Source organism: Vulpes vulpes, chromosome 5, assembly GCF_048418805.1.
Source record: "Vulpes vulpes isolate BD-2025 chromosome 5, VulVul3, whole genome shotgun sequence".
Lineage (NCBI taxonomy): Eukaryota > Metazoa > Chordata > Mammalia > Carnivora > Canidae > Vulpes > Vulpes vulpes.
In genome coordinates this window covers 90,916,728-90,939,665 of record NC_132784.1, presented here as the reverse complement: position 1 = coordinate 90,939,665, position 22,938 = coordinate 90,916,728, and the positions used below count along the sequence as shown (strand labels likewise).

General features: G+C 62.1%; 1 protein-coding gene across 3 annotated transcripts; it reads right to left on the bottom strand.

Moving 5' to 3' along the window:
- Positions 1-19,758: 19,758 nt before the first annotated feature.
- Positions 19,759-22,746, bottom strand: HRAS (HRas proto-oncogene, GTPase). Of its 3 annotated transcripts, XM_072759219.1 has the most exons (6): positions 22,592-22,746; positions 21,468-21,628; positions 21,111-21,289; positions 20,828-20,987; positions 20,651-20,732; positions 19,759-20,191 (listed from the first exon to the last, which is right to left on the bottom strand). In XM_072759219.1, exons 2-5 carry the CDS (start codon positions 21,576-21,578, stop codon positions 20,670-20,672), a joined length of 513 nt encoding a protein of 170 aa, XP_072615320.1. In that variant the 5' UTR covers positions 21,579-21,628; positions 22,592-22,746; the 3' UTR covers positions 19,759-20,191; positions 20,651-20,669. The 3 variants fall into 3 exon arrangements, with proteins under 3 accessions (XP_072615320.1, XP_072615319.1, XP_025847287.1); XM_072759218.1 differs by lacking the exon at positions 20,651-20,732 and having other exon boundaries at positions 22,592-22,745; XM_025991502.2 differs by lacking the exons at positions 20,651-20,732; positions 22,592-22,746 and having other exon boundaries at positions 21,468-21,631.
- Between the last annotated feature and the right edge of the window lie 192 nt (positions 22,747-22,938).

The window sequence follows — 22,938 nt, the reverse complement described above, 5'->3', positions numbered from 1 at the left end:
CGGCCGACCCTCCAGAAGCCACAGTACGTCACTCAAGGAGGCACACACTAGGGCCAACCCGTAGGCAACATCTACACACAACAGAAGGAAACGACCCGCAATCCAAGGCTCAGGCAGCACGCCCCTAAGGCCTGATGTTTCCATACGTCCGTGGAATACAGACGGACATACGTGGAACGCGGACGTGCAGACATGCTTTGTGATCGAGGCTTTTGTTCAGATCCACAGTGATTTTCAGACAATGAACACCCAGGACCGACTCCCACCTCAGAAAACGATGGGAGCCCCCGGGAGACCTGGCCAGTCCCACCAGCTGGGACCGCGGAGGTAGCTTCCAGCCTGATCCGCGTCTGTTACCCCCACGTGGACCTTCAGTCACACACGTCCGCGTTCCCGAGGACACAGAGCCACTCGCGGTATGTTGTGAACTGGGTAGAAACGGTCCCCGGTGCTCGTCCTTCCCCACATTGCTTTTTATCAGCACATTGATTAACCTCCAGCAAGACAGAGAGAATCAAAGAAAGACCTAATTTCCCAACATTAGGAAGGAGAGGATATGAATACAACCCAGGAGAACATGGAAAGGGTAAGAAGGGAAACACACAGACAGCGCTACGCACTGAAGTTCGACAACCCAGACGAGGTGGAACAACTCTCAAAACCACACTGTAGATGAACTAGAGAACTGGAGTAGTCCCTGCAGTGTGTGCGTGCGCGTGTCTCCGCATCAGTGAGGAATTAACCCAGTTCTCACACACTGACTGGTGTCCCAGCAGGTGAACCCCATTCCGGTCTAGAGAGCACCGCGGGTGAGGGACGCACTCCCACAAGACAGCCCCCAGTTCAGACACCAACCAGCTTGTCTCCTGTGCTTCCGACTGACCGGCTATGGAGCCGGGTCCTCAGGGTCATCTCTGGTTTCGTTCATTTGCTGGAGCAGCTCACAGACCTCGGGAGACCAACTGACCAAGTGGATTGCAGTTTTATTGACTGAATGAGAGGCCAGGTGGAGTGATACATGGGGTGAGGTCTGCAGGGGTCCCTGGTCGCTTCTGCCTCCTGGAGTTTGGGGCCCAGGGGCCTGGGCAGGTGGTTCACTGACCTGGAAGCCCTCTGACCCCTCCCCCCCCCGAGTTTTGATGGAGGCTCCAACCCTCCAATCACAGTTGGTTGGCCCTGGCCCCCAGCCCCCATCCTTAGGACCTTCCCAAAGTCCCCTCATGAACATACACCCAGCTGGGGTGCATAGGGGCTGGGTACATAAGATGGGACGCCCACCTTACCTCCACAGCTCTGGGGGATCTCCGCAACTGAGGACAAGAGATCAGCCATGGTCACAAGAGATGTGCCCTTTCCTCTTCGAAATTCCGAGGGTTTGGGGATGAAGATCAAAAACGTATTTATTATAAATCACAATATCACAGCCCTATAACAATTTTTAAGAATTGAATTTGTGGGCAGCCCAGGTGGCTCAGCGGTTTAGTGCCACCTTCAGCCCAGGGCCTGATCCTGGAGACCCAGGATCGAGTCCCACATCGGGCTCCCTGCATGGAGCCTGCTTCTCCCTCTGCCTGTGTCTCTGCCTCTCTCTCTCTCTCTCTCTCTCTGTGTGTGTCTCATGAATAAATAAAGAAAATCTTAAAAAAAAAAAAAAAGAATTGAATTTGTAGTTACCCCCAGTGAAAAATCTCCAGGCCTCCAGATGATTTCAATGACAAATATTGCCAGACATTTAAAGAAGAAAGAACACCAATCATATGCAGTCTTTTCCAGAAAAATAGAACAGAAGAGAATATGTCCCAAATTATGTTAAGGATGGCATTTCCCTGGTACCCTGACTTAAGAGTATAAAAGAAAGAAAAAAGAATAAAGGGAGGGAGGGAAGGAAGGAAAGAAATAAAGGGCAAACACGGTCAAATATCCCTATGAGCTGCATGAAAATCTTCAATAAAAATATAGTGGATTCAAATGCTGTAATATATAAAAACAATAATGCAGCACAACCAAGTGGCATTTATCCTGAAAATACAAAATCGGTTCATCAGCTGAGAATGTATTATTATAATCTGTCAGATTAATGATCTAAAGACAAAAGATCACACATCCTATCAGTTGATACAGAAAGCATTATTTTTTTTATACAGAAAGCATTTAACAAAACCCAATACCTATTCATGATTTAAAAAAAACTTCCAACAAAATAGGAAGAGAGGGGAACTTCCTCAACCAGTATGTGGCATCTACAGAAACATAGAGCAACTTACGTGACACGTAATGGTGAAGCACTAGATGCTCTCGCTGAAACCAGGAATAAGACAAAGAAATCTACTCTTATGAGTCTCATTCACCATCATACTAAGAGTCAAGGCACTCCAATGAAAAATTAATAAATGTACACAACGTGAGAAAGAAGGAAATGAAACTGTGTATTCACAGATGACACGGTTAGAAAATCCCAAAGAATCTATGAGAAAAACTTGGAGAACCAATACATAACTTTGGTGAGGTCTTGGGATGCAAGATCACAACAGAAAAACCACATTTAGACAGCAGAAATTAAAAATTAAAAATTTTGGGATCCCTGGGTGGCGCAGCGGTTTGGCGCCTTCCTTTGGCCCGGGGCGCAATCCTGGAGACCCGGGATCGAATCCCACATCTGACTCCCGGTGCACGGAGCCTGCTTCTCCCTCTGCCTGTGTCTCTGCCTCTCCCTCTCTCTCTGTGACTATCATAAATAGATAAATAAAAAATTTTTTAAAAAAATTAAAAATTTTAATTTTAATTTTAAAAGACAGCTATCTACAATAGCTCCAAAATAGATCAAATACTCAGGTAGATATCTACAGAAAACCTGCACTGGATCTATATGTTGAAAACTGCAAAATTTTGAAGACACGTTAAATGACTTAAATAAATGGGGAGACATACCATGTTCAGGGATTGAGAGATTTGACATAGTAAAGACATCAGTTCTCTTTAAATGATGTGTAGATTAACCACAGTCCCACTCGAAACCCAGCAAGACTTCCTGTAGATACAGGTAAGCTATTCTCAAACTTAGGCACAAAGATGGAAAATCTGGAACAGATTAAAGAATTTTGAAGAAGAGTGAAGGTGTGAGCATCACATTACCTTATTTTATTTTTTTTATTTTTTTAAAGATTTTATTCATGATAGACATAGCGAGAGAGAGAGAGAGAGAGAGAGAGAGAGAGAGAGAGACAGGCAGAGGGAGAAGCAGGCTCCATGCCAGGAGCCCGACGCGGGACTCGATCCCAGGACTCCAGGACCATGCCCGGGGCCAAGGGCAGGCACTGAACCGCTGAGCCACCCGGGGATCCCACATTACCTTATTTTAAAACTGACTCTGAAGTGGTAGCGATGGAGCCAGTGTGGCGTAGGTGAAGGAGAGACACCTAGACCCATTGGACAGAGCCCAGAGGCCAGAATAAACCAAGAGCAATAAGGGTAACTCCATTTTTTTTTTTTTTTACAAAGGGAGAAAGACCATTCACTAGAGAAAGGATAGTGTTTTCAACAAATAGTATTGGAGCAAATGGGTATTTTCTTGCAAAAACAAAAACAAAAACAAAAAAAACACCAAAGAATCTTGGTCTGAATTGCATAATTTCTGCAAAGATTAACTCAAAATGAATCATAGGTCTAAATATAAAACTTTTAAACAGGGACACCTGCATGGCTCAATGGTCGGGCATCTGCCTTTGGCCGGGGTCCCGGGATCGAATCCTGCGTCGGGCTCCCTGCATGGAGCCTGCTTCTCCCTCTGCCTGTGTCTCTGCCTCTCTCTCTGTCTCTCATGAATAAATAAATAAAATCTTGAAAAAAAGGAAATGGATGTATTCCAAGAAATATATAAACCACCAAAACTGAAACAGGAAGAAGTAAAAAAACCTGAATAGACCCATAACCAGCAAGGAAATTGAAGCAGTCAGTCATCAAAAATCTCCCAACAAACAAGAGCCCAGGGCGGGACGGCTTCCCAGGGCAATTCTACCAGACATTTTTTTTAATTTTTTTTTAATTTTTATTTATTTATGATAGTCAAAGAGAGAGAGAGAGAGGCAGAGACACAGGCAGAGGGAGAAGCAGGCTCCATGCACCGGGAGCCCGATGTGGGATTCGATCCCGGGTCTCCAGGATCGCGCCCTGGGCCAAAGGCAGGCCCCAAACCGCTGCGCCACCCAGGGATCCCTCTACCAGACATTTAAAGAAGAATTAATACCTATTCTTCAGAAGCTCTTTCAAGAAATACAAATGGAAGAAAAACTTCCAAACTTTCTATGAGGCCAGCAATAATATGATCCTCAAACCAAAGACTCCACCAAAAAGGAGAATTACAGACCAATATCCCTGATGAGCACGGATGCAAAAATACTCACCAAGATACGTATCCAACAATACGGTAAAAGGGTTACTCACCACGGCCAAATGGGATTTATTCCTGGGCTGTGAGGGCGGTTCAACATTTCAAATCGATTAGCATGAAACACCACATAAATAAAAGAAAGGACGAGAGCAAAATGATCCTCTCAATTGACACAGAAATTACATTTGACAAATATAGCATCCTTTCTTGATTAAATCTCTCCACAATGGAGGGATAGAAGGAACATTCCTCAACATCTTAAAAGCCATCTACGAAAAGCCCACAGAAAATATCCTTCTCAATGGGGAAACACTGGGAGCCTTTCCCCTAAGATCAGGACCACGACAGGGATGTCCACTCTCACCACTGCTAGTCAACATAATCCTAGAAGTCCTAGCCTCAGCAATCGGGCAACACAAAGAAATAAAAGGCATTCAATTGTCAAAAAAGAAATCAAACTCTCCCTCTTCGCAGATGACATGATGCTGTCATAGGAAACCCAAAAGACTCCACCCCAAGATTGCTAGACCTCACGCAGCCATTCGGCAGTGTGGCAGGAGGCACCATCAATGCCCAGAAGTCTGTGGCATCTCTATACACTAACAACGAGACTGAAAAAGAGGGATTAAGGCGTCAATCCCATTTACGGTTGCACCAAAAGCCATGAGACGCCTAGGAGTAAACCTAACCAGAGAGGCGAAGGATTAGTACTTTGAACACTATACAACATTCATGAAAGAAATGGAGGAAGACACAGAGAAATGGGAAAATGTTCCGTGATCATGGACTGGAAGAACAAATATTGTGAAAATGTCTACCCTCCCCAGGGCGCCCCTGAGTGCAATCCCTGCCAAGATGCCATCAACATTTTTCACCACGCTGGAACAAACAGTCCTAAGATTGGCGTGGAGCCAGAAGAGACCCTGCAACAACGGCAGGAGAAACAGGGGCAAAAATGAACTATTGGAGCTTCATCGTGACAAAAAGCTTCTGCAGCAAAGGAAACACTCAACAGAACCAAAAGGCAACCAAGAAAATGGGAGAAGATGTTTGCAAGTGTCTTACCACGCAGAGGGCTATCCAAGGTCTGTAAGGAACTTCTCAAACTCAACACCCAGAGAAGAAATAATCAAGTCAAGAAATGGGCAGAAGGCACGCACAGACATTTCACCGAAGAGGACATACAAATGGTCAACAGACCCAGGAAAAGATGCTCCTCCTCCCTCGGCCTCAACACGGGGCAGATCGACACAGGGTCAGCACATCACACCTCCAGGATGGGCTGACATGAACGGGACAGGAGGCAGCAGGTGTAGGAGAGGATGAGGAGGAAGGGGAGCCCTGCCCTGCGGGCAGGAACGTGGGCTGGCGGGCGCCCCGGAGAGCGCTGCGGAGGGTCCTCAAGGAGTGACAAACAGCTGCCCCCCGAGCGGCAATGGCACTGCTGGGCATTTACCCCAAAGACACGGATGCCTCCGGAGGGGCACCTGCCCCCCAGTGTCCATGGCAGCCGGGTCCACAGTAGCCACGCTGCGGGAGGAGCCTCGGTGCCCTTGGGCAGATGATGGATAAAGAGGATGGAGATGGATGATAAATTATAGATGGACGGATGGACGGAGAGATCGATCGGAATGTCACTCAGCTAACAAAGAGAAGGAAACCTTACCATTTGCAATGACGCGGACAGAACTAGAGGGATCGTGTTAAGTGAAATAAGTCAGTCGGGAAAGAGAATGACCGTGTGGTGTCACTCATATGTGGAACTGAAGCAAAAGAGAAGAACATCTGAGAACGGAGGGAAAAATAAATAACGTGGAAACAGAGATGGAGGAAAAAGAGACTCAATCATAGGAAACAAACTGAGGGTCGCTGGAGGGGAGGGGAGCCGGGGGACAGGTAACAAGGCACGTGATGTCACGAGCACTGGTGTTCTCTCCAACTGAATCCCTCAATTCCACCTCTGAAACTAATATTACACTCTACGTCAATTAATTGGATTTAAATTAAGTTAAATTTTTAAAAAAGATCACTGACCACATCAGAGCGCATTCCCTCCGGGCTCTGGATCCTGCTCCTTCAGCTGATGCCGGAACCACCCCCCATGGGTCTGGTTTGTTTAAGTAGGCGCCACGCCTCGTCCACGGCCCAGCCCAGGGCTAGAACTCATGATCCCGAGATCAGGACCGGGGGCGAGGTCAGGAGTCGGGTGCTTCACCCACAGAGCCAGCCGGGGCCGAGAACCACGCTGGTTCATCCTGCATCTCTGACATCGTTTGAAATAGGAAAGTGCTGCGTCCTGCTCTGTCCTGCTTCTCCAATACTGACGTGCTGTCCGGGGTCATTCATGGGGGCGGACGGATGTTAGTAGGTTAGGTTTTTTTTTATTTTTATTTCTAAGATCTGCCACCATGACTTTGATAGGAGTGACATTGAGACTGAGGGTGGCTTCAGGAACTGCGGACATTTTCACAAGCTGAGGCCCCCGCCCCACAAGCCCAGGACAGCCTCCCAGAGCCTGGAGGGTCTCAGCGCACGAGTCTCGCGCTCCCTCGGTTCAGTCTAACTACTTTGTCCTCTGTGATGCTCCCGAGAAGGGAGTCACATCCTTAATTTCCTTCCTGAGGCTCATTGTCGGGACACAGCGAGGCTACTGAGCTCTGTAGGGTCGTTCTGTGTCCCTGAACGCTCCTGAACTCACACCTTAGTTCTAACAGGTTTTGGTGGAGGCTCTCGGGTTTCCGGTTTCTAGTGCCGGTCTTCAGCAAATAGGGACAGTGTGACATCCCCCTCCCAGGTGTGGAACCTCTGCTGTTTCCTGTCTGTTGACTACATTAGGACTTCCAGCGCTGAGAGGGGACCTTCTTGGCTTGTTCCTGCTCAGGGGAGACGATTTCAGGTTTTCACCCTTGAGGATGACGTCAGCTGCCGGCCTTCCTAGCGGCCTTTATTCTGTTGATAGACATTTCCTCAAAACCTACTGTGCTTTTTATGTTGTATTCTGTCAAATGCTTTTCCTGCAACTCTTGAGGGGATCATGTGGTTTCTGTCCTTTCTCTGGTTAATGGGATGGATCGTGCTGACTGATGGCCAGAGGGGCCGCGGGGGGCAGGTGGGCAACATGGATGAACAATAGGAAAAGCTACAAGCGTCTGGTTCTAAATAAAGAAATCCCAGAAATTTAGGGATCCCTGGGTGGCGCAGCGGTTTGGCGCCTGCCTTTGGCCCAGGGCGCGATCCTGGAGACCCGGGATCGAATCCCACATCAGGCTCCCGGTGCATGGAGCCTGCTTCTCCCTCTGCCTGTGTCTCTGCCTCTCTCTCTCTGTGACTATCATAAAGAAAGAAAGAAAGAAAGAAAGAAAGAAAGAAAGAAAGAAAGAAAGAAAGAAAGAAAGAAAGAAAGAAAGAAAGAAAGAAAGAAAGAAAGAAATCCCAGAAATTTAGGAAGTACAGCCTGGCAATAGAGTCAGTACTGTTGGGACAACTTTGTACGGGGACAGATGGTGACGCTGCTTCTTGTGGGGAGAGCTGAGTGAGGCACAGAATTGTCAAGTCACTAGTTGTAGCCCTGAAACTACTGTCACGTTGTGTGTTGACTGTACTTCAATAAATATCAAGGAAAAGGGGTTTCTGGTAGGACTCCCGGTTGGTCCGTGAAAGGCATTTACACGGTCGTTACACACACGAAGGCACCTCTGCCGAGGGGATCAAGATGCTCACGTGTCTTCATGTTAATTTTTAGAAGATTTACTTGAGAGAGGGTGCAGTGAAGGGGGGGCGGAGGGAGAGGGGGAACCTGGAGTGGACTCCTCACCCACCGGAGTCCGAGCCCCACGTGAGGCTCCACGCCACAACCTCGAGATCCTGACTTGAGCCAAACTCAAGAGTCGACGTGGAACCGACGGAACCACCCAGGAGCCCCTCAAATGTTCCTAACTGCAACTCCATGCTGTGAACCCTGGGGGGCAGGGGGGCATCGTGACCCCCAGTCTGCCTTGAAGGGCGGGAGGCCTGCAGGGCCCGAGAATGGGAACTGAGGATGTGGGAGGGTGCCTGCATCCCCTTCCTGCCCGGCGTGGGGACAGGACCCTCGGCCTTCAGGGTGAAGGGCTAAGTGCTGATTGGACCCCGCCTGCCCACAGTGATGATGCGGGACCCCACTCTGGGCGGAACTGTGGTGCCCCCAGGTTCCACCGCTGCCTGGTGCCCACTCTGTGTCCACAGACCTTCGGAGGCACTCGTGCTCCGGATCTGGCTCGCAGTGACCCGACTCTCCTGCTCTCCCCAGTAGCCCAGTACTCCTCTCTCCTCAGTACCCCAACTCTCCCACTCTCCCCAGTACCAGTACCCCGGTACTCCCACTCTCCCCAGTACCCCAACCCTCCCACTCTCCCCAATACCCCAACCCTCCACTCTCCCCAGTACCCCAACCTGCCCACTCTCCCCAGTACCCCAACCCGCCCACTCTCCCCAGTACCCCAGTGCATAAAGAGGAGGCGCTCACACGGTGACAGGTCACAGGTGAGTGGCAGCTGATTCCTGCTCCCCGTGGGCCACTGTGGGGCCTGTGGGGCCGGGTGGGGGCACTGGCCTCCCGGGCTGGGGTCCACAACACCCCGACCCCCATGCGATGACTGTGAGCAGCTCCTGCAGCGCTTTCACAGCCCCACGGGGTGAGAGCGGCCCCCTGTTGCCCTTCCGTCTAGGAAGGAGGCTGGGGTTGGAGCTGGGCAGCTCCCCCAGGTCCTCCACTCCCCTGTAAGCCCTGTGCTGTGCAGAGACCCAAGTCATGACCTTTCCAGCCCATCCTAGATGCATGGACCCCGACAGGGCTGACACCCCCCCACCCTGCCCTGTGGTCAGGGGAGGACAGTCAGGGCCCGCTGGGTCCCCCTGGCCCGTGAGCAGGCTTGCTCTTCACGCACTGGAACGTGGAGTCCCTCGTGCTCCCCCAGGCCCCCCTCAGGCTATTCACACATCGCCGCCCACCGCCGGGTGGGGAGTTTGGTCGCACTCTTGCTGGCATCAGGTTTTAATTTTGATAAAGGCCAGTCCGTAGCTTTCTCCCCTTCCCTTGGTCGTGTGCTTGTGGAATCTAAGAGAAACCTTCCATCCCCGCCCCCCCGCCAAGCCCGCAGGGACACTCACTGGCTGGCCCACCCGCCACCATCTCTGCGCCGCCCCGGGCTGGGAGACGTCACCCCCGAGCATCAGGTGGGCAGTTCCCCGGAGCCCCTGGGTCCCCCGCCCGTGTGCTCCTGATATCAGGGTGGGAGCGCTCTGTGACCCCAGTGTGACGGCGTGTCCTGGGACAGTGGCTGGGAAGGTGGACTGTAGGTGGGCGAGGGACAGACAGGCAGCGAGGGCCTGTGTGTGATGCCTGTGCCCCTCGGGGCTATGGGGTTGTCTCCGGCTCTGGTCAGAGGGGCACCTGCCCACGGGGAGCACCCAGATGCATGTGTCCTTGGAAGGTTCTCACGCGCCGACATTCTTGGATGTGTTTGGATTGCAGCACGATGCAGGAGGACCCGGAGACCCTGCTGGCCTTATAAAGGGCCAATATCGTGGCCCAGTACCATCAGGTGAGGCCCAGAAGGGACCACAGACACTACACACCCACGACAGGGGGGACCATACCTGCAAGAGCAGGTGAGGTTCAAGAGGGGATCAGAGCAAAGGATGAGCCAGGTCAGCCCAGACAAGGACCGTAGTCACCAGGAACAAGTGAGACCCTGGGGATGGTCCCAGTGTCAGTAGCAACTAAGGGTCCATCCTGGATCCTAGTCATTGGTAGCTGAGAAGCCCAGTCACCAGGTTCAGGTGAGGCCCAGGTGGGGACCAGTCACCAGGTCCAGGTGAGCCCAGGTGGAGACCAGAGTCACCAGCTCCAGGTAAGGCTCAGGTGAGGACCACAGTCACCAGGTCAGGTCAGGCCCAGGTGGGGATCGTCACTGATAGACAGAAGCAGGTGAGGCTGTCAGGCTGCACCCACCGGGCAGACAGGCCCTTCCTCTGGTGCCCGGCCAATCTCAGAGGGTCGGCTCTCCCTCAGGATTCAGGGGAGGGAGGAGCCCTTCTGCTCCCTCCTGTCCCCATTTCCCTGCTCTGATCGGTCCCCACCATGGAGCCCCCTCTGTTGCAGGCGCACCAAGCAGGGTCTCCGCAGGACCTGTCACTGTGCAAGATCACTGACCACCAGGGCTTTCTGCAGTGAGTCCCCTGGACACCCCTCATCCATCTCAGGGGGGGTGACATTTGCAGGAACACCTCTCTGGAGGCTGACCCCCCCAGGTCAGGACCTCGTACCCTGGAGCCCTCTGAGGGCCATGTCTGCGCTGGGCTGCAGCTGAGACACCCCAGAGGATGACCCAGGGCGTGGGCAGGAAGGGAGCTGGGCCCGGGGGAGGCCCCCAGACACTCAGAGGAGGGGCCTCCACGCCTGCTTCGGGCAGGCCCAGGTGTCTGCCTCCTGCATCCGGGGAGGGGGGGGTGTCCAGTCCCTTCAGCAGGGGATCCCTCAGGTGAGGGGCTCTGGGGCCGGGGCGTGCTCTCCGTAGGGGGACAGCCTGGTCTGGGGGGAGTCCGCAGGGGTGCTCTCACCCACACCCGAAGGCTTCTGCGGGGCTGCAGGTAGATGCCAGGGACCAGGCCAGGGCAGGGAGGTGGGGGTCCACAGAGAGAGGGCCCGACCAGCTTGGGCAGGAGGAGGGAAGAGGAGGAGGGGGCTGCCCTGGGTGGGAACGAGGGAGGGGACAGCCCAGTGGTCTAGGTCGCAGGGGACGAGGCTGATGGGTCAACAGCCCCACGAGAACCTGGCGGAGGCTGGAGACCCCAGGTGGGGCCCCCTCAGCCCTGCTCACGGCCCAGTGGCTGCTGGGCTGGCTCAGGGGTGTTTGTGCTCAGGGGCTCCGACAGGACAGGAGGTGAAATGGGCCAGAGGCAGAGGTGACAGCAGAGAGGGGAGTCAGGGGACAGCAGGGGGATGGCCAGGGGGCAGCGGGAGGCTGGCTGGACACTGGGCAGTCAGGCCCTGGGGAGGCAGGGGGACCTCAGCGGGACGGTCACGGGGTACCCGGGGCCACGCTGACAGCTCTCGGGCTGGTCCATCGAGGAGGGGGGCAGGTCACTCCCTGGGGGCGCCGAGGGGTCCCCGCCCAGCCCACCCCCAGCAAACACCCTTCTCAGACCCCCCAGATGCCACCCCCGCCCGCCCTCAGGCCGCTGGCAGCCCCTGCCCTCCCTGGAGGAGCCCTGCCCTCCCCAGGCCCCTGGGTGCAGACGGGGGCGGGGGGGGGGGGGGTGGCTGTGGGGCCGGGGCCTCAGGGCTCTGCGTCTCTTGCCTTCCAGGGACAAGGAGCTGCCTGGCCCCAGCCCCCACGAGGCCAAGGTGAGAGCCCATCCTGGGCCCAGGGCAGGACGGGGGGGGGGGGGGGGGGGGCTGGGGCCAGCTGTCCGCACCCCGTCCCCCAGGACATCCCCGGGCGTCTCCCCAGTCCCCCGTCCCAGCATGGCACGGGCTGCTGGGAACGCACCCCAGACGCGGAGCCGCGGTCCGCGGGGGGCCCTGTGCCTTCCTGGCTCCTCCGGGTCCCGCGGGGGACTGGACGCGTCCCGAGCGCCCACCTCCCGCGCTGGAGCCTCACCTGCGGCCCCCGCTTGTCCTGTTCCAGAAACTCCGCCAGGAGACCCAGCGCGCCGACAAATGGATAAAAATGCTCAAGCAATGGGACCACTACCTCCCCAGCGAGAAGGTGGGGCGCTGGGTACCCCCAAGGGCTCTCCGTCCTGACGGGGCTGGGGGGCCGCCCTCAGTGTCCTCCTGCCCCATCCTCGGGGGAGCCCCCTGCCTGGGGAGAGTCCGCTGGGAACCCGAGCCTCCCCAGGCCCCGGGACGGCGGTGGGGGAGCGTCAGGTCAGGGCCACGGTCCCTGCTCCTCGTGGGGGACAGGGCCCAGCTCCAGGGAGACCCAGCCTCTCTGCAGACACCCTGGAGCCGAAGCCGGAACCTTCTAGATGCCTTGCGCTCCCTGGGCTCCAAGGGGCCGCCCTGGGCCCCTCTCAGGAGCACCGCCTTCCTCCCCACAGCTGCGGTGGTACAAGGTCTACAAGAGGGTCCCGCCCCAGGTGCGGCTGCGATTGCTGAATGTCGACCAGGTTAAGGCCAGGAATGCCTGGAAATACCAGGTGGGATCCGTCCACTCCCCGTGGACCCTCAGTCCCCTCCCTCCCCAGGGCTGACCCCCTGTCCCCTCCCCACCAGGGCTGACCCCCCATGTCTCCTCCCCACCCGGGTTGATCCTCCATGTCCCCTCCCTGTCCAGGGCTGACCCCCTGTCCCCTCCCCTCCAGGCTGAACCCCCATGTCCCCTCCCCACCCAGGCTGAACCCCCGTTCCATGTCCCCTCCCTGTCCAGGGCTGACCCTCAATCCCCTCCCCACCTGGGCTGACCCTCAGTCCCCTCCCTGCCCACGACAGCTGGGCACAGGCCCTCACGCAGGCCCCGCGGGCACAGTGGGCACTTCCGCCGTCCCCAGCCTCCCACGGGAAGGAAGGAGGTTCCTGCAGGACACACTCCCATGGTGGCCCCAGGGCTCCCTGCCCAGGATGGCAGCTGCTGACAGGTCGGGGTCTGTGTCCCTGACGCCGGCTCCTCCTCCCGGGGTCTCCCTGCAGGAAATAAAGGAGGTGGCCCTGGTCTCCTCCCAGGACATCATGCAGATTGACCTGGACATCAACCGGATGTTCCGCAGTCACACCATTTTCTGGGACTGCTACGGGGTCGGGTGAGGCTGCTGGGCCTGCGGGGTTCAGGGGCCCGGGAGAGGCCCGGGGGCTTCTGTGCAGGGGACACAGGGTCTCCGAGGCCAGGGGGAGCGACGGCAGCAAACAACACACTGTCATATGGTAGGGTGCTGAGGATGACCCCCGTGCCCCCACCCCCAGGGTCTTGGGGATGGGGAGGCCCCAGGACAGGGCCTCCAGGGGTCACCGTCTGAGCTAAACCCCAAGGGGGTGAGGGGCGGCCCCATGAAGAGCAGGGGGCCGGGGTGGGGGCGTGGGGGGCAGTAAGGGGACCTGGGGGCCAGGGTGCATGGCCGCGGCTGGACCAGGACACATGGACCCGACGAGGGTCTGACAGGTCAGGGTGCTTTACGTACTTCTGAATTCTGGGCATTTTATTCTAGACAATTTGCAGTTGGTGAGCACACATAGCATGACGACCCCCAGATGCCGCCCCAGTCCAGGCAGGCCCTGTGCTGAGCACACGGGGCCCCAGGGGCAGGGGCAGGGGTCACAGCAAACCCCAGACTGGGGTTGCCTTTATCTGTAGACATCTCCGTGTGCACCTTAGAGAAGGGGGTGCCCTGTGTCCACAGCCCCTCACGCCATCCCCCTACATCACCCCCCACATCATCCCCCACACCCCCAGACCCCCCACCCCTACACTATCGGTCCCACCCCCCACACACAAGGACGCAGTGCAGCTGCCCCCTGTGGGACATGCTCAGCCTCCCCGGCCACCTTGGGGTTCTCTGGACGGCCTGCTCCCGTCAGAAGCCAGGGTGTCCCATAGAGTCCCCAGGGGCTGCGGGGAGGTGGGGAAGGCAAGTAGCCCCCGACAGGGGGGTGCAGATGGGTGGAGCAGAGGGTGTAGCTCCCTCTGTGTGCAGCGGGCGGGGTGTGTGGGAGCCCGGGACCCCAGGGGTGACCTGCAGGGGTGCCAGGGGCGGAGCTGGAGAGCCGCCAGGCAAGGGTGGCTGGGCTTCCCAGGGGGCCGCTCGGACCGTCTCCCCACGAGAGCTCAGTGCTCCTCCCTGCAGGGAACCTGCTGCCCCCCGGGGCCCCCGCGGCCCTCAGAGTGCGGCCGGGTCAGGCTGACCTGTGACCCCTGGCCCAGGGGGAGCCGGCCCCCAGCAGCCCGGGCCCAGGGGCCACGGAGCCAGGGTGCAGATGCAGGCCGCCGTGCGGGGGGCACCGGGAGGCTCCTGGCAGCGCTGAGGGGGCCGCACCCCGTACCCCCCTGTGCTCAGATAGTGATTCCAGGGGTTTGCAGCCTGTTTCGCGGTCACACCTGCACGACGTTCCCTGCTCTCCTCACGGTGGCTCAGACATGGAGCCCCGAGATGCTCTGGGATGGGTGGGCCCGGGGTCCCCCCCACAGAGTCCAGCCCAGGGACACCTGGGAAGGCCTGGGGGTGCACTCAGGGCCACGGACGCCCCAGCTGCGTGGGCTCAGGGCAGGGGCCACGTGGGGCTGGTGGTGTTCCCGGGACACAGGGCCAGGCCAGGCCAGGGCAAGGGAGGAGAGGCGTCAGGGGCTGCGGGGACCGGGGCAGGGGAAGCGCTGGCTCCCAGGGGGTGTGCAGGGGGGCGCCGCTCCAGGGCTGGAGGGGGCACTGGCGGCGCTGGGGGAGCCCGGAGCTGCACACCCCACGGCGGGAGCTGCTCGGAGGCGTCGGACACCCCAGGGTGCACTTAACCCCTGGCACGCTACACGTGTGAGGTCGCCGCCTGTCCCCGTGTGCAGACCTGACCCCAGAGATTGGCCCCCACAGAGGGGCCCTGCGGGCCGCGGGGCCTGTGGGGCGGGTGTCGGCACCTCAGTGGCCTCGCTGGGCAGGGGCTGACTGAGCAGAGCCGCCCGCTGTCCCTCCTCCTAGGCAGTGAGCCCTGTTCCATGTGCTGGCGGCCTACTCGCCATGAGTATCCCTGCCCCCGCTCCCTGCCCCGCGGGTGGCCTTGTCTTGAGTGCTGGTGACCAGCGGGACTCACAGTTAGGGCCCCAGCTCCACGGCTGCGAGATGCTGGGGAGGGTCTCTCTCCTCCAGGATGGGCAGGGGGCGGGGTGCAGACCTCCCAGGGGAGGCAGGGCCTGCCTGCCGGAGGGCCAGGGCTGCCCGGGGCCCCCCGCGTGCACCTCGGCCGTCCTAGAGCTCGGGTCTGGACCCTGACAGATGGCACTACTGACGAGAACCCGGGCGGGGAAGGTTCCCACTCCCCTGAAGGGCACGAGGCCGAGGCGCCCAGGAGGCCGCCCCCTTCCACGGAGCATTACAGAAGGGTCCCCGAGGACCCCAGCTCACACACTCCCCAGCCCCGCTGGGTGTCCTGGCCCAGCTCCCCTCGTGGGACCTGCCAGGGGCCACAGTCAGGACCCCGACCTGCCCTCCGGGGGGTCTCCACAGCCTGGCACAGCTCACAGAGGCCCCTCCTGCTGGTCTGAGGACAGGGGCCCTGGCACGGAGGCCGCAGGGCTCGGTAGCAGGGCCCAGGGTGCTGGCGCCCAAGCTGGTCCGGGTGGCCCTCACCTGCCCCCTCCCTGCCCTCTAGGAGCCCCCTCCGGGAGCCCAGGCTCTGAGAGAGCCGGGGAAGCCTGATGCCCGCGGGGAAAGCTCAGAGGGGGCCTCGGGGCGCACGCCCTCCATGGGGCTCTGGCTCTTGCAGGAGGTGGGCTACTGCCGGGGCATGAGCGAGGTCGCAGCTGTCCTCCTCACGTTCCTGCTTGAGGAGGACGCCTTCTGGGCGCTGGCTCAGCTGATGATGGAGGACAGGCACGCCATGCACGGTAGGGGGCCGCCGGGCAGGAGGGGAGCTCAGGAGGGCCTCCCTGAAGGCTGCTGCACCAGGGGGCAGGCGGGGACCCCCCAGCCCGCCCCCCCTTGGGCAAGGGCCCCGCCTCCCCGGTGGCCTTGGGGTCCCGGAGCCACGGCCACCCGCCCCGCCATCTGCAGGCCGGGCTCGCACTCCCGCTGCTCCCCCAGCCTCCCGCCCGGCTGCCTGCTTGCCCCCCAGACCCCCCTGCCAGCCCACGGCCACATGGGGCCCAGGGGGCAGCATCTCCCCCTCCCGGGGGCCCCCAGCCTCACTCCCAAGCCCCACAGAAGGCCGTGCACACCCATCACCCTCCCCGTGGCCTGCACCTGCTGCCCCTCGGGGCTGGGGACCCACCTATCCCCACGGCGGCCCCTGCAGGAGAGAGGGTGCTGGGTCAGCCGGGCCTGGTCCTCAGCCCCCAGCCCACGCCTCGTGGGGCCTCTGTGAGGACAAGGGTTCCCGGGCCCCGCACCCCCGGCCTGGGAGGCAGCCCTGCCCTCTGGGAAGAGCAGGTCCAGTCAGGGCTCTGAGGACTGTGGGCACACAGGGGTCAGGGCGTGGCGGGAGGCCCCTGCTCCGACACCCGCCCCCTGCCTGGTACAGGAGGAAACCCTGATCGTGGGGGCCTGGGGTCTTCTCAGGTTTCTTCGTCCCGGGCTCCCCGAAGCTCCTCAGGTTCCAGGCTCATCACGAGCGCGTCCTCCAAAGAGCTCTCCCCGACCTGAGGAAGCACATGGCAAGCGGGAGCTCCTAAGGCTCCGTCCCCGGGGCCTGGGGCAGGAGGTGGAGGGCACGGCCCTCCGAGCTGCCCAGAGTTGGGGCCACGTTCCTCCCCCTGGGGCCCGGGGGCGCCCTCGGGGCTGGGCTGGGCCATGGGGAGCGCGTCCACCAGGCTCCAGGGGCCTCGGCGTGGGGCCTGAGCACCTCCTGCCCTCCCGCCAGGACGAGGAGCAGATGTCCACCAGCATCTATACCCCAAAGTGGTTCCTGCAGTGCTTCCTCGGCCGGGTGAGGCCCCCTCGAGACCCCCACTCCCGGACCTGCCCCTGGGGAGGGCCCAGCTCAGCCCCACCCTCCAGACAAGCCAGGCCCGACCCCGGGGCCCTGAGGCTGAGGCTTGCAGCCCAGCCCGTCCTGGAAAAGCCCAGAGGGTCCCTGGACGAGGTTCCGGGGGGTGAGCCGTCTCTGCTTCAGCTCCCCCGGGGGAGGCCGGGTCAGCCCGGGGTGTGGACAGGCCCTCGGCCCATCGGGCAGCCAGCCTGGGGTCCTCTCGAGGCGTGGTGTCGTCAAGTGCGGGCAGAGTCTGTGCCCCCAGGTGTACGGGAGGTGCTGGCCGGAATCGGAACCCAGAGCGGCCGGGAGCCCTGATCTCCCTGGGAGGAGGGCACGCACCGGGGGGCTGTGCGGCCTCGTCGGAGGCAGCCGGGGGGCAGATGGCAGGCCTAGCCTAGCCCCAGCCGAGCCCCCCAGGGGCCCTTCTCAGGCCGCTCCTCCCACCCCGCTGTCCCCTAGACCCCTTTCTCGCTCACCCTGAAGGGCCATGACCTACACCACCCTCAAGGTGCACAGGAGTAAGTGAGCCCCTGGGAGCCCAGGTGTGCTGGGGGCGGGGGGCAGGGGCAGTGACCCTGTGCTCTGAGCAGCACCCAGACCCGGGGCGGGGGGACGGCGGGGCAGGCGGGTGCAGCGGGACTCCCTGAGAGGAGCAGCGGGCAGGGGTCACCCCGGCCAGCGCACTGCCCACGGCGCTCCTGGGCACAGCGGGACGCCAGCCGCTGGCCTGGGGGCACCGGGGGCCCCAGGGCGGGGCCCTCTGGGTTTGACAATTCGCACACGGCCCAGAGCGCCTCCTGAAGCTGCCCCTGGAAGGGCTCCGGGAGTTCCTCCAGGACTCTCTGGCCCAGCCTTGGGCCCTGGAGGACGAGGCGGTGCTCAGACACCTTCGGGCCTCCATGACCCAGCTCCGGAGGATGTGGTGCGACCTGCCCCCCCCCAGGTGGGCTCAGGGCCCCGGCCCCTCCAGACTCGGCCTGCTGGGGCCGCCCACAGAGGACAGAGCCCCCGGGGTCCCCGTCCTCATCTCTGGGGCTCTCCTCTTCTGCTCCAGCCTCAGGGACCCCAGGCCAGGGCTGGGCGTGCGGGCACCCACTGCAGGGCCCGAGCACCAGTGTGGGGGGCTGAGCACAGGGTCAGGCCGGGGGGCCACGCGAGAGCCATGAGGACCCCTGGGGTCCCCAGCGGGGGACACACAGCCTGCTGGAGACGCTGACCCCGTTGGCCTCTTTCCAGCGGGACCTGAGGAGTTCCCCACGAGGCCCCTGGGCCTGGAACGAGTGTCCCCGGCGCCTGGGCCTCTCCTCCCTTCTCCGGCCTCTGAGCCACCGCCCAGGGTGGAGGAGCCGGCCTCCGCGGGCCCAGCCACCCAGCCTGAGCAGCCCGGACCCCCTCCTAGCCAGGCCATCGTCCAACTTCCCCCCCAGCGATGGAACTCCCTCCCCACCCTCCCAGTCCAACAAGATGGTGCAGGCAGGCAGCCCCCGGACATGGTGGCCTTCAAGACAAAAAACGGGGTCCCCTTCCCTTCGGCACCTGCCTGGGCCACTCCAGAGGCCCCACGACGGACCAGGCCCTGGAGCACCCCCGGGACTCCCATCACGGGGTCCCCCCAGCCCCCTAGGGATGACACTGTCGGGCCCAGGACACCCTTCCTGCCCCGCGGCCATGCTGGGCAGTGACGGGCGCAGCCAGGGCAGAGCCAGGGCGGCGCTAAGCCCGCTGCCCCGAGGCCCTGCACAGGCCCGGGACCCTCTGCCCTCCTTGTTCACGGGGCAGCTCGATGCTCGCGGGCCTCGGGGGCAGAGCGTGGCGGGGGCAGGGCAGAGGCTCTGGCCCACCGTCACCATGCCCTGCCTTGTCTTGCTGTCCCTCTCGGAGGGCGGCACCCCCCGCACAGGACACCAGCCCCTGACCCAGAGGGACCTGTGCTGGCCTGGCCCCGGGCTCTGTGGGGGCAGGGGCAACTCGAGCCCCCCCCAGGCCCAGCACTAATGGGATCCAGCGCCCCGGGGCCCTGGCCAGGCATGCGTTCTGGCCCCCCGCTGAGCGAGCCCTCTTACAGCCAGATGTGGCCTCCTGGGTCCTGGGTGTGCCCCACAGATCCAGGTCGCTGACCTAGGGGAGCCCTGGGGATCCCGGGACACCCCAGCACAGGGCAGCAGGGGAAGGCCCGTGGGCCCCACCCGCACCCACACCGGGCGGCAGGCTCCTCCACATGCTGGGGCTCCAGCAGTCAGTCACCCAGCCCCAGGGGGCCCGAGGCCGGGGTCCAGCTGCCCTGCGGGGACCTAGCACAGGAGCCCATGGGCCGCAGGTCCAGACCAGCCCTGCTCTCCCCAGAACCGCCTCTCAACGCCCCAACCTCAGGACACGCGCCCCCACCCGGAGTCCGCACAGGCTCCCAGGTGGGCGACTCCAGCACCCACACCCCTGTGGGATTCCCGCTTTCCTCTAAGGACAGGAAGGTCTCCCGGGGAAGGCGCGCACCCTCGGCTCTGAGCCCATTTGCGGTTGCAAGTTCAATAAAGTGTTGTTGTGTGAAAATGCACGGCCGGCTCGTTTCTGCATCTCCAGGAGCTCTGTGCACAGGGTGCGGAGACACCCCCAGAGAGGAGGGGGGGGACTGCCCGGCCCCGACCAGCCCCTGCAGGGGTGCTGCCAGGCACACACAGCTGACGTCCCCATGTGCCTTGCAGGGGCGGCCAGACGCCAGCCAGGGTCAAGACCATCAAATAATTTACTGCGACTCAGCCTGTGCCCCGCGGGCCAGGACGGGGCTAGGGGAGAGTGACAGCCGGGGGGACCCGTGGCCTCAGTTCACGACAGTCTGTGCAAAGCGCCCTGGGAGGTCCGTGCTCCCCCTGTCCAGGGGGCCTGGGCTGGCCGGGCCCCGGGGGCGCTTCCTTCCTTCCTCGCCCTCCTCCTTCCTCCGTCTGCGCCTCCTCCCAGCTTCCGGCACCTCCTCGCCCCGAGCCTGTGCGCCTGGGGCACAGAGGGCCAGCGGGGCTGCCAGCGTGGCCCTGAAGGAGACGTCAGGACAGCAGGCACTTGCAGCTCATGCAGCCTGGGCCTCCCTCGTCGGGCGGACTCAGCTTGCGCACCTTGTGCTGTCGAATCTCTCGCACCAGCGTATAGAAGGCATCCTCCACACCCTGGGAAGATGGGGCTGGGTGAGCGTGCGGCTCGGCCCGGGAGCCTGGCAGCGCAGGGGACCGAGGGACCCCAGCGTCAAACTCATGCATCATCCCAGCCCCTCCCCGGCCCCTCCCCACCCCGCCCCCACACAGGCAGCCCCAGGGCTCCCCCCATCAGGCGGCTTGGCCCTCAGGAGCTCCCCCACAGGGCAGCCCGGAGGTCTGGCTCCCAGCTCTAACATCCAGGGTCCCGCTCCTATCTGACATACCACCCTGGTCCCCCAAAGCCTATTAAGAGGGCAGGGCCCACACAGGCCCATGGGGCTTTCTGCGGGCAGGGGGTCAGGGCCCCAGGGTCACCACTCGGCCTGGCTCAGGGCAGCTCTCTCTGGGGACCTCTGCCTCTCCCTGGAGCTGTGTCAGCCCAAACCCTGGGCCCCGGCCTCCCTCGCTGCCCTGCCGTCCGGGGACACTTACAGCGCTAGGGGCCGCTGGGTCACGGGGGTCCCGGAGGGTCCCAGAGGGTCCCGGAGCTGGAGCCAGAGCCAGACCGGCTGCCCTGTGTTGGGGGAGAGGGGGCAATAAGCACTGCTCCCTGGCAGGGGCGGGGCGGGGCGGGTCCCCAGCTAGCTGCACGGTGGGGAGCCAGCTCACCTGGCGCGTCTTGGCTGACGTCTCGATGTAGGGGATGCCGTAGCTGCGGGCGAGGTCCTGCGCCTGCCGGGACTCCACGGTGCGAGCAGCCAGGTCACACTTGTTCCCCACCAGCACCATGGGCACGTCGTCGGAGTCCTTCACTCGCTTGATCTGCTCCCTACAAGGAGGAAGGTGGGAGCTGGTCGGTAGGCTGCAGGCACAGCTGCATCCGAGACCCTGACAAAGAAACGCGAGAAGAGGCAGAGGAACAGATGGCTCTGAGGGCCAGCCGGAGGCTCACCTGTACTGGTGGATGTCCTCAAAGGACTTGGTGTTGTTGATGGCAAACACACAGAGGAAGCCCTCCCCCGTGCGCATGTACTGGTCCCGCATGGCGCTGTACTCCTCCTGGCCTGCTGTGTCCAGGATGTCCAGCAGGCACGTCTCCCCGTCGATGACCACTTGCTTCCGATAGGAGTCCTGCGGCAGGCCAGTGCTTCAGGACACCCCGCCCCATGCCTCCGAGGACGGGGCCACCCAGCCACCAGCCCCTCCTAGGTCCCCAGGTGCCAACCCCAGGTCCCACGAGCAGGGGCCGCCCTCCTGCGGAGCCCACAGCAGACACACCCACGGCAGGCTCAGGGCTGGGCGCACTCACCTCGATGGTGGGGTCGTACTCATCCACGAAGTGGTTCTGGATGAGCTGGATGGTCAGGGCACTCTTGCCCACGCCTCCAGCACCCACCACCACCAGTTTATACTCCGTCATGGCTCCTCACGGGACACAGCACAGGGCACTGACGAGGTCTCCTGTCCCACCTGCTAAGGAAGCTGCTCTCAGCCCTGAGCCAGCCCCGAGGGGCAGACCGCCCCGGCCCCGACCTGGTCCCGGTCCCCAGGCCCCGCACAACCAGGGACGGGGGGCAGCCGCCCACCTGTGGCACCTCCAGCCGGGGGGTGGGAGGGCCCCCACCTCGCCGGCGCTCATGGCTGCGGGAGAGCAGGGAGCCGGCCCCCCAAAGGGAGAGCTGACAGCTGAGAGCATCTCCCAACCACGCACCCAAATTAGAAGTTGCTGGGTAGGCAGAAAGCGTGCACTGAAGGGACCCGGAGGCCCTGCAGGCTGAGATTACCGCCCCTCCCCGCAGGAACAGGTCCTGCCACAGCAGAGCGCAGCAGCGTGCCCGGGCAGGCCAGAGCCCCGCCGCGCCTCGCTGCACGGGACTAGCATCTGCGGAGCGCCCGCGGCCGCCAGCTGCTGCTCCGGGGGCGAGGCCCGGGCCCTCCTGTCCCGGGGGGAAGCCTCAGGCCCGCGGCCGCTCGAGCGTCGCAGGAGAGCAGCGGTGGGCTGCGGGGACGGCGGCCCCGGGAGCAGGCCGGCGGGGTAGGCGCGGGGACGGCGCTGGGCCGCGGCCTCCGGCCCGGCTCCCGGTCTGGGAGGTTTCGGGACGCGGTGCCCGGGGCTCCGGTCCGCACGCCAGGCTCGCCCAATGTGCATCGCGGAGGCCGCCCGCCGCCCGGGCCTCGGGGGCGCGCCTGGCGACCTGGGGGCCCCGCACGCGGCCCGCGGAGGGGAGGGCGCGGACGCCGCCGCCCGGGGCGCCCCTGCACCCCGCACCCGCCGTCCGCCGCAGCGCCCGCCCGCCCGCGGCTCACCTGCGCCCCCGCGCGCCCCGCCGCCGCCGCCGCCTCCACCTCCACCTCCACCGCCCCGCGCCGCAGCCCCGGCCGCCCCCGCCCCGCCGTCCGCCGCCCGCCGCCCGCCGTCCCCGCCGCACTCACCGCTCACTGGCGCGACTGCCCCCGGGGCCGGGGCCGGGGCCGGGGCGGGGGCGGGGAAGGGGGCCGGGGCCGGGGCGCGCGGCTCGCCCAGCGCATGGGCTCCGTCCGCGGAGGGTGCGGCTCGGGCTGCGGGCGGCGGGCGCGGGCGGGCGGACACTCGGGGGGAGGGCGCGCACGCTCCGCCCCGCGCCCGTCCGTCACGCAGGCGCGGCTCGCCATTGGCCGCGGGCGCCGGGCCCCGCCCTCGGCCCGCCCCGCCCCGCCCCGCCCCGCGCCGGTTGGCCTGCCCGCCCGCCCGTCACGGGCCGCGGCCGGGCGGGGCTTCCGGGAAGCGGCGCGGAGGGCGG